This window comes from Sminthopsis crassicaudata, chromosome 4 (genome assembly GCF_048593235.1).
Source record: "Sminthopsis crassicaudata isolate SCR6 chromosome 4, ASM4859323v1, whole genome shotgun sequence".
Classification (NCBI taxonomy): domain Eukaryota; kingdom Metazoa; phylum Chordata; class Mammalia; order Dasyuromorphia; family Dasyuridae; genus Sminthopsis; species Sminthopsis crassicaudata.
Genome location: NC_133620.1, coordinates 349,248,011 through 349,259,313, shown reverse-complemented (window position 1 = coordinate 349,259,313; position 11,303 = coordinate 349,248,011). Strand labels below are relative to the sequence as shown.

The following is an 11,303-nucleotide window of genomic DNA, read 5'->3' as shown; positions in this document are numbered from 1 at the left end:
TTCCTTAATTTTCCCAATATGTCAGTCTAGCTACTGAGGCAGACACAATTTCCTGGCTCAATGATCTCTTTGTCCTCTGTATCTGGTTCCTCTTTAATCTGGATAAAATCCCATTGCATCCTTCCCCTTACTGGAGCAATGCCCAACACTTGGTTTTTCCTTTCATCCAGAGGTAGAGCTCTTTCTAGAGCTTCTCCCAGTAAAATAGGCCTGTGGACAAAGGTTCCAGTCCCATTGATTGGGTCATAGATGGACTCCATGGGGAAAACTTTTTGCACATTTCTTATATCTTCTTGTACATAGAATAGTAATCACATGATTACATTATTTCTCTCAAATAGTAAAAATAAAGGATCATTTCTTGGAAAACTCAAGAGGTTGGGGGTCAGAATTTGAGGGGAAAAATATTCCATGTTTCTAGGGAATCTTCTTTTTTTGTTACTCTGGCAAAATCTCCTTAAGGAGGGAGAAAGGGCTTAGGAAAAGAGCAATCTTCTTGCTTGTCCTTGTTGCCATCAAAAGGATTGCCCTTTGAATTGTTTCTGTATCTCCATACAGGTCATGTATTCCTGAAAGAGAATCTTTCCATCTTGCTAGTAGACAAGTTTTTTCTCATCTCTTGTTTATAGTCTGCCTTGTGACTATAGTTTGGGAGATATTGACATTAGTCTGATATGGTAGTATATCAACTTTTTTGTTTCTTGGGCCTTGTCTCCTGCTTTCCATCCCAGGAAGTCTTCCCTACTATTTGGCATAGAATAATTGATTTAGAATCAAAGGTTAGATTCAAATCCTGATTTTTTTTGACTTCTAAAAGTGTGTGTCCAAAATCTCCTAATCTCTCCTGGCTTCAGGTTCATCTTATTACCCACCCCCATTCCCACTGGAATTTTGTCTTTAAAATGGCACTGCCACTTTTTAGTCTTTAGAATCTTGGTTTTCTTATTTGTAAAATAAGGGGAATGAACAAGCTCACTAGTTGTTAACTTTTAACCTTTTTTTTTTTTTTTAACATGGATCCTCTTGATAGTTCTAGAAAAAATATTTTTAAATATGCAAAATAAAATATATGGGATAAACAAAAAAATCAATTGTATAGGAATATAGTTATCAGAATAATTTTTAACCAGTTCTTGGATCCCCAGATTAAAAAACACTGGTCTTTAAGGTATCTCTTTCAATTCCAACATTATATGACTCCTTTTCACACAAATATAGGGTACATAGTTCACCTAAATCTAGTCTCTCTAAACCTAAGAGCAGCCTATAATCAGCATTAATTACTGGGGTATAGCATTATGTTATTAGTACAATTAACTAACATATCATTAATATATTAATTATCATGATACAGTATATTAATAATTATCAGTTATATACAATTAGTTGCTTTTGTTATTATTTATATAATGATTAATTACAAATATAGATTTCTATGCCCCAATAATTTATATATCCACACAGGCATATATGTGTTTTATATATATATATACACACACACACACACACACATATATATATATATATATATATATATATATATATACATACATACACTTTTAATATATACCTACATATATGTGTGTATATTTATATATATATCCTTTTGGTGAGAGATCTCATTTTAAAGGATGCTGCTTACATTCTGTGGTTGTATATATTCAGAGCAATATCACACGTCAGTTAGACTCAAGAAGAGTTGCTGAGCTGGCTTAGAGACTGCTGCCCTGGCATATGGTCTGGGAAGGGATGAGGAGTCCATCAACTAATGACCTTTTTTCTACCCCACCCCCAACTAAGTATCCTGGACTCTCTCAGTCCTGCCAATGCTTGACATTCCCTACTATACTTGTAATCTTGACTAGATCACAGGCAGGTAAAAGGTACTGGATGGGCCCAGCTACCTCATATTCATACCAGATAGTACCATCATGCTTGTCAATCTCTCAGCTCACCTGGTGGTCAGACTTTAAGTTGTGTGGGAAGAATATGGATGAAGGAGAAGGCAATGTCAAATTTCAGTTTCATTCATTCATGTGTTTATTTGTTCATCCATTCTGTCTTTCAAAAAGTATTTATTGAGCACCAAAGATATCAAGAGCCCATTCCAATGGGCAGTTTGGTGTCATGGATGGAGATTCATCCATGGAATACCTGGGGTCAGATCCTGCTCTGACACATACTGGTGGTGGGATCTTGGGCAAATCACTTCATTACTCATCTAAGCAACACTAAGACTATAATTTCCAGAGAAGGTGCTGACTTACAGTAGTTGAGGGAATTTTCCCACTAGGGAATACCATATACCAAGGAAGTCAAAAGTCCCAATCCTATGCTAATCTAGGACTTGTACCAGTGCTTGAGAGAATTTCAAAGATGAATGAATGAAACCTGATCTCTGCCCTGGTGGCACTTAAGTCTAGTTGGGAAGATAAGGCTAACCCCATAAGAAAGAACCAAGTAAACCACACTGAGAGGTATGTGACCAGATGTTAGGATGAAGGGCAGGAAGAACTGGCTGTAAGTATGCAGAGAAGAGAGAAGTATCTGGTGGGAAGAATGGGTTAATGGAGTATAATGGGAAGAGCCTAGGATAGAAATCAAGGATTCTCTCCTTTTTTTGTGACCAACTTACTCAGTAACCTTGACATTCTTTCTCCAAGCCTCAGTTTCCTTATTATTAGAGTTAGCTAGGTGATAATCCATAGTTCCTGAACATGGCACTTTATGTCTGTTTGATTCAGTTTTCTCAACTATAAAATGAGCATAAAAACCACCTATCCTAGCAATATTGTTGAGGATCAAATAAGATAATATTTGTAAAATGTTTAGTACAATGCTTGGCATACAAGTGCTATTTAAATACTTATTCCTTTCCTGTCCCCCATCTCTAAGTGAGAGGGTTGATTTGGAAGATTCTCAAAGGTTCCTTCCACCTCTGATGTTCTGTGAATGTGGTTAAAGAAGAAGGGGGAGGAAGCTAGTTGGCATATAGACTGCTGGCCTGGAGGAAGGAAGCCCTGGGTCTAAATCTGGCCTCAGACCTAGCTGTATCTTTAAACTCCCAATTGCCTTCCCCCAAAAAATATTTTAAAAAAAGAAGGTGGGATTTAGTTTGAGCCCTGGAAGGGATGGTGGGATTAGGCCAGGTGGTGATAAATTGTGAGTGTGTTCTTGGAGGTGAGTATGAACATAACATGTAAAGGCCCACATGAGCTGGAATAGAAAGGTCACATGAAAGTGTATGAAGAATAGCCTGAATTGGTTTAATGAATGGACTTTTGAACAGGGGGTGGAAGAAGGGCTCTTCATTAGGACACTGAGGCAGGAATCCAAGAGAGCCTCTACAATCGTGGTGGTCAAGAGAATGAAGAACAGGAGAAAGATGGAAAATATATTCCAAAGAAAGAGTTGAACATGGTGATGGATGGATCCAAAGAGGTGAGGGATGGAAGTAGGGCACTTCGGACAGGACTTGTAATTCCACTGCTATTGGGAACTCTTGATAAAGAAAGGCCTATCAATGTAGATCGGCAGGTATGGTGCAATTTCTAGTCATAGAGATAGGTTCCTGATAGGTTAAATGATTCCCCCAGGGTTACACAGACAGATGGGTAGGCAGCAAGGTATTACTTGAACCTGGGTCTTCCAAAATCTGTCACTGACTCTCTGATCACTATAGCATGCTACTTCTCCATGTTGATAATAAGGGATAATTAAGAAAAAGAAATAATTTAGGATGTCTGACATTTTGAGCCTGGGTGACTTGGGTGGCCCCATCATTGAAAAAAGGAAAATTGTGAGAAGGGGAAACAGGGGTTTTAGCTTGGGGCATATTAAGTTTGAGTGGATGGCAGAATGGTTAGTCCAACTCCTATGTAGCGCAATATACTGGGCTTTGGGGTACTAAAACAAAAAGAAGTAGTCTCTACCCACTTGGGTATGCAATATATAAAACAATTCAGCACAAGAGATAGGAGGGAGAGAGAATTTAGGAGAGCATCAGGAAGGCATTGCATGAAAGTTGGCATCTTAAAGAGCCTGAAAGGCAATGTACGAATTCTAAGAGACTAAGGTAAAGGGGGAGTGCATTCCAAGTATGTGTGTGGGTGGGAGGTATAAGAAGCCAGGAAGGTTGGAAATAAAATGCTTGGTTCAGGAAACCACAAGTTAGCTAGTTCAGTGGAATGAAAAGCCATATATAAGACAAGAGAAGCTTATGCCATCCCAAGGAATTTACATTTTAGCCTAGAAACAGTAGGGAACCATTGATGACTTTTGAACTAGAGTGACAGGGCCATACTTGAACATTAGGAAGATTATTTTGACAGTTACATGAGGATAGATTACAAGTGGGAAATGATGGAAGCAGGGAGATCCAGGGGAGGCTATTTTAATAACCCAGGTGTAAGGTGGTAAAGATTTGAATGAGTGGGAGTATAGAGACTGATGAATGGGAATTATTTCAGGAAGGTTGAATCAACAGGAATTGACAAATGTAGGGGCAAGGGAAATTGTCAGCCTAGATAATTGTAAAGATGGTGCCCTCAACAGAAATCAGAGACTTTTGAGAAGGGGGTAGGCTTAAGGGGAAAAATGCATTCCTTTTTAGACATAGTTTTTGATTAGGATAGGTCATACAAATGGAGCTGTCCAACAGGTAGTAATAAATGAAGGACTGGGTTTCATGAAAGAGATGAGGGGTGGTTATATTGATTTCGGAGTCACCTGCTTTAAAGTAATGATTAAATCCGTGAGAGCTGATGAGATCAGCAAGAGAGGGGCTTAGAGGTGAGAAAAAAGGTGTAGGAAGAGAAAATAAGAGGATGCAGGGCAGAGCCTTGGGAAACATCAATTCTTAGGGGGCAGGAGTTGGATGATAATTTAGCAAATGAAACTGAAAAGGAACAGCCAGACAAGTTGGAGTAGAACAGGGAGAAAAATGTCACAAATGCTGAGGGAGGAGAGTGTATCCAGGGGAGGGGGTGGTTAATAGTGTCAAAAGCTGCTGAGATGCCAAGAAGAATGACTGCAAAAAGGCCGTCAGATGTAGCAGGCAAAAGATCATCGGTAACCTTGGAGAAAAAAGATAAATTGCTTAAAGAATAGAGCATTTGGGTCAGAAGCCATATTGCAAGATGTCTAACTAGAGATATCCTGAAGGCATATTGAACTTGACCCTGGGAAAAAGGTCAAGAAAGTCATCATCATAGATATGAAAACTGAAAGGATGAAATAGAATCAGTTAAAAAGAAATAGTGAAGAGGAAGAAGGACAGCAGAGAATGTGAAATACTGCAGAGAAGATGGGGGCTAAGGAAAGACCTTGGACAGTGAGGAGAATAGAGACCTGCCTTTAAGAGAATAGTTTCTTTATATTGGAGAGTTAAAGGAGGGGATGAGTGATAAGATAATGAGCCCCCACCTTAAGATATCTGTAGATAAGGATAGATGTTTTAGAATTAGGTATTAATCAGATAAGTTTTTTGATATATCTGCTAAGAACTGCCCCTTCCTTTTCCTTGATTTCCAGTCCCCAATCCCTTGGGCCTCATTCTCTCTCTTGCCCTCCATCCCAGGAGGCCCTCCCCCCACTCCCCCTAACGGGGTGTCCCCCCTTCACACACACAGGTTGGCGGCTGGACAGTGGACCACGTGTGTCTCCTCAGTTCCCTCTGCTCCCACCTTCATGGCGACTCTGCCCCCACTGTGGCTGGCCAGCCTGCCCAGGTGAGTTCACCTCCATCCCAATCCCATAGACCTGGGCAGGCAGGGTAAGGGAGCCAGGGTAGAAAGGGCAGGGGAGGGAGTACACACCTATACAAATGTTGAGGGTGGGGGAGGAAAAAGAATGTTCCCAATTTCTAGTATGAGTCCTTCCTAGGTGGGTTTTGCTTTGAGGGGGATGTCATATGATACTCTATTAAGAATAAACTGGTTTAGAGGAATTTTTATACTACTTTTCCTTCCCAATCTTTGATACCTCCCCATCTGGCACACTTTTCCTTTCCTTCCTGCCCTTCTCAGGTCATATTGTTCATTCCCCTCATCCTGAGCATGTTTGTCCCTCTCCCTTGGTATCCATAGTATCATGAAAGATAATCTGATGGCTTACTTCCATTGCTCCTGTTACAGTGAAGGATTATTTCTTGAAGCTTTGCAACAGAGATTTGGGTACTTTGCCACTCTTTCAAATTCCATTTTCCCCTTCCTCATTTGGCTTCAGTTACCTATATCACAAAGTGGATTTCATCTTAGGTGGAGATGTCTGAGGTCATACAGGGGATGGGATGAAAGAAGGAGGTTGTGGAGTCTGGCACTGGGGATGTAAGCTTCTGACCTCATTGGACTTGGGACTCTGTCTCTGAAAAGGGGGAGAGAGAGAAAACGTTCCTCAACCCCACAATCCCAACCATTTTAGAGTCCACTTTGGGTACCTTGACAGTGAGGGCCAGGATGACTGTGAAAGAGAATGAAAGCTCAGGAATGTGTCTCGTAAAGTCCCTTCTGGTCCCAATCCCAACCCTAAAGCATCTTTTAAAACAATAGGTTTTTGTTTTTCAAAATAGGTAGAAAGACAGTTTTCTGCATTCACCCCTGCAAAACCTTATTCCAAGTTTTTCCTCCCTCCGTCCCCACACCCCTTCCCCTAGACAGCAAGTAAACCAATCTAGGTTAAACATGTGTAATTCTTCTGAACATATTTCCACCGCCCTGAAGCATCTTTCTCCACAAGACAAAATAGAAAGACGTTCACTCGGTTGTGTTCTGGGGTATTGTTACTCTTATCTACCTCCGCGAGGAGAGCCAGCATAGACTCTAACTTTGCCCTCCCACCAGAACTTAGTATATGATTTGAATGTTTATGGTTGCTAGCCCGCAGATTTATCTGCAAAGACAATTTGATGGATTCCCTGAAAACAGGGATTTTGCGAAACTGTGGAATGGGTGGGTGAGTTGGGAAAGGATTAGATTAGCTCACCCTGAGGTCTTTCCCGGTTCTGGGATTCTGGGATAGGAGGGTGGAATCTTACGGCAGCAGTGACTCCCAGGGAGTGGAAGGCAGCTGCAAAAGTGTGCTCTTAGGCTGTTACTTTGCTATAAAAGTGACCAGTAGATAGCCAGCAGTAACGAATCTCTGTCAGTACTTAATATTCAGTGTTCCGCTCTCTCTTAAGCTGTCTTGCCAGTTTCGGCCATTCTATAGCTCAGGTTCAGAGAAGTTCAGCAATTAGCCCAGAGCCACACAGCAAAGTCAGGAGCAGATGGGAATGTAAGCTAGCTGTCTCTTCAGGTCCAGGGCCTGTAGTGGAAGCACAGAGAGTAGCCGCATCTTACCTAGGGGGTGGAGGGCGCTCCCCCCTCGGGGGCTGGATGATGGGGAGGGCCTTTCATTACAAATGAGAATCTCTATTCCTCCCAAAGCGCGTGGGGGGGAGGGGCTGGGGGGAAGGGAGAGCAAAGGTGTCAGAGGAAAAGCTCCACCCCCGTGGCCCTGGGGCTGCCTAACCTCCCTCCCCCCGCTGCAACCCGAGTCCCTGATGACTGGCGGCGGGGCGGCCTCGGGCTGCGGGGCTGCGAGATCGGGTGTCCCGGGCCGGAGGCGGCGGCGGTGGCGGCGGGGACAGCCTCGGCAGCTCTCACCGCAGCCACAGCGGCGGCCGCCGGGGCTGGGGAGACTGCGGGGCCGCGCGGGCGGGGCCGCGCCCGGGGGCGGGGAGGAGGAGGCGCGGAGGCCGAGGAGATGTGCGCGGTGGCGCGCCGCACGGAGCCAGGTGGAGTCGCGGTTACCGGGGCGACCGGGGCCCGGGCCGGCTCGGCGGCGGCGGCTCGTCTCGCATTGCAGCAAAGGGCAGCGGCGGCTGCGGAGGCGGCCGGGGGCGGGGAGAGCCAGGGTGGGTGGGAGCTCGGGAGCCAGGAGGGGCCGCCCCCCCCTGCCCAGCCCCGCTCGATCGCACCCCCGGGGCCCGGCCCGGGCCGGAGCGGACACACCTGTGGCCGCAGGGTAAGGTGGAGGAGGAGGTGCGGTCGCGGGGCGCAGGGGAGGCGGGCTCCCCGGGAGGAGTCGGGGGGAGTTGGTGCTGTCTGCCGCGGGGCCGCATCCCCGCCCCCTTCCCTCTCCCCCGAGGATGCAGCTCCCGAGGGCGCGGCGGCCCCTCCCCCCAACTTCGAGGAGTCATGACCTTCCCCAGACTGGGGCGGGCACCCCTCCCTCGCGCGTGTGGGGTACCTGGGCACCTCCTGTGGAACCCATGTGGATTTGCTCACCTGAGGCGTGTGTGTGAGAGAGAGGTGGGATGAGGCAGGAGTTTGCATGTGCCTTTGTGTGTGTGTGTGTGGGTATATGTATGTGTGCATGCGTGTATATTTTTGTGCATACGCCTGTGCGCACATACCTGTCTGTGTTAGAGTTTACATGCGGCTCCCTTTACCCTTCTTGTGAATGTGAGAGTTTATATGCAGGTGATGTGAACCATTGTGTTTGTGAGGATGACGGGTGAGCCTCCCCCAGAGAATAACGGTTTAATTTAGAAGGATAGTCAATGCATCGCTCTTCCCCTGAGATTCCCCATCCTTGTGTCATGGGGGGGGTAATTATCCCTCTTCCGCTTGGACCCTAAGTCCCTGTGAGGTTCAAAGGGGGGCTCTCCAGACCACCAGGCAGTCCTCCAGCCCCTTTTATGATCTATCCTTTATCCCTATGCTTTCCAATGGAGAGGTCTCTGGGTGAGGCTGGCAAGGCTGAGAGACAGTGAGTCCCTTTACTGTTGGTTGCTATCAGCTCAGGCAGAGATTTTTGGGGGTACCCTTAGCTAACAAGGAAAGAAAGGGTTAACTCTAGCCCCCCAGAGGGAGGGAGCTGCTCTTGGCCTGGCTAGATTGGCTGAGGGCTGAGGAATAGCTCTGTCCAAGTTTTGCTCCTGGGAGAAGCTGTCAACATGGTCCCCATCCCTGGCTGGAAATTCTGCCCCTTGTTCTATCACCCCAGGCACTCCATAAGCAGCTGTCACTGTGGCACGGGTTTGGCATCCATCTTGTCCTTCCAGGGCACACCGCCAGTTTGGTCTCTGTTCCTGGGAGGCCCTGCCTCTGTGGGCAGTTTCATTGGACAGGCAATATTTATTTCTCTCCCCACTGTTTACCCCCCCCCCCCCCCACTGAGGGGGTGAGATAGTAGATTCTGACACCTCTGTGAGTGTAGGGAGAGAAGGCAAACCCTTTGGTATTGATTATCAATTTGGGATGCTTTCCCAATAGCTATTCGGGTTTCCTGTTGATTTCATTAATACTTTGAGATCTTTGAAGGAAGAAGCCTCATAGAGCTAAATTTTGTTGGGAGTGTTGGCGAAAGGAACACCCAAGATTCCCCAGTCTGTCTCCTTTGACACCCTGGCTCCTTTTGCAGTATGCAGTAGGAATGATTGAGGCTAGAAAATAAGAAGTTTTGGTTGTGTGAGTTATTGGTGCTTGATTGGAATCTTTCCCCCAACAAACCTTGAAGAATGAACTTATTCTCTCCTCCCTCTACCCCCCTCCCCAACACATGCAGTAATACTGGATCAGGTTAATCTATTCAACAACTTATTTCATACCTAGTATCTATATGAGGGATGAAGGATCAGAATGGGTAAGGTTGTCATGCCAGATGACATGAGAGAGGAAAAAAAAAAAGGACAAAAACAGACATCTACTAAGAAAGTGGGAGGCAGAAGTCTCGGGAGTTTGTAGCCCCAGCTCCGATTTAGCTTAGTTTTCTAGGTCTAGACAGTTTTTCTTCCATCTTTAGCTAGTGTTTGATCACTGACAACCATTCCTCTGGCACCAATTACTCTGTGCTAGACTGAGGAATTCACAAATAATTATAGCTAGTACTTTAACATTTGCATAGTGCTCTCTATGTATTCCTCATTTAATCCCCACAGCAACTCTGGAAGGTAGGCATTATCATTATCCCCATTCTACAGATCTAACTGAGACTAGGAGAGGTGATATAATTTTTTCCAGGATCACCCAGCTGGAAAATATCAAGAATTTGAACTTAGGCCTTCTTGACTTCAAGTATAGTACCCTTTGCCCAAAAGGGGACTAGCTATATGGTAACCTTCCCTACTTCTCTGCTGCTAATTGGATGGTAAGAGAATTGGCAGCCACACTCTGAGAAAGCCAGCTGAATGAAGTGAAGATGCTTAACCTGAAAAGAGAAGATCTAGAGGGGACATGATCATTGTCTTTATGATTTTGAGGTGTTATCTTGTGAATTTTGCCGTTTGGTCATTTCAGTCCTAAGTCTAAACCATTTGGGGTTTTCTTGGCAGAGATACTGGAGTAGTTTTCCATTTCCTTCTCCAGTTTATTAGAAATGAGGGGAAAAGGGTTAAGTGATTTGTCCAGAGTCACACAGTTAGTGGTTTGCCATCTCCTTCTCCAGCTCATTTTACATAAGAGGAAATTGAGGCAGTCAAGTGACTTGCGCAGGGTCACACAGATACTAAGTGTCTTCCTGATTCCAGACCAGCTACTCTATTCACTTTGCAACCAAACTGCCTTATCTTGTGGAAGAGGAATTTTTACAATGAAGAGGACAATAGTGGGTAGAAATTTCAGGCAGACAGATTTCAGCTTGCTATGAAAACAAACTTCCCAACAATTAGAATTATCTAAATGTGGAAGGGTTTGGTATATTCCTGGCTGCACGGCCTTGGTCAGGTTACTTAACCAAGATTGTCTCAAAACAAACAAACAAACAAACAAATAAAAAAAACAAAACAGTTTTCCATCCTGACGTCTTTAATAGGGGTAACCACATATTGAGGATATTGGAGAAGAGTTTCCTGCTCTATTAGGACTTGAACCTGGATCTTGGTAAAAAGTGCTGGAGAAGTATTGAGGCAATTGAGATAGAGAGACAGAGAGGAGAGAATTTCCCTAAAATATTTTTGGAAAGTTGGCTCAGATTTCTACAGCTCAGATACTAGATGGGGAAGGGAGTTACTTGCTAGGATTTGGGGTGTTGGGGAGGAAGGTTGGCTTCTGAGTGGCCACCTCTGTGGTGAAGAGGTGGAGTCAGGGCAATGAAGGCTTCTACAGTTTGCTAAGTCCCATCTTCTTTGCAACAAGCTAGAGCCTACGCTGGCTTCCGGTGAATGCCATGCTTTTCCTTGGACACTGGAAGGGGAGCTGTGATCACTGTATGAGATGATAGTGTTTCTACTTGGGGAACAGCACTGTATAGTTGAGAGACAAAGTGTCCACTCTCAGTCTGATACAGAGTTTCTTTTGCTTTTTAATTTAACTTTTCCACTG

The 11,303-nt window shown here is 44.7% G+C and overlaps 1 protein-coding gene across 7 annotated transcripts in view; it reads left to right on the top strand.

The window, feature by feature from the left end:
- The window catches only part of SRCIN1 (SRC kinase signaling inhibitor 1), a 92,039-nt gene that overhangs the window by 34,562 nt on the left and 46,174 nt on the right, over positions 1 to 11,303 (top strand). For all 7 annotated transcript variants that reach the window (XM_074261330.1, XM_074261331.1, XM_074261328.1 and 4 more), the window contains one exon: positions 5,631 to 5,729. In XM_074261330.1, coding sequence (XP_074117431.1) covers positions 5,631 to 5,729 — 99 coding nt within the window. The remainder of the gene's footprint in view (positions 1 to 5,630; positions 5,730 to 11,303) is intronic.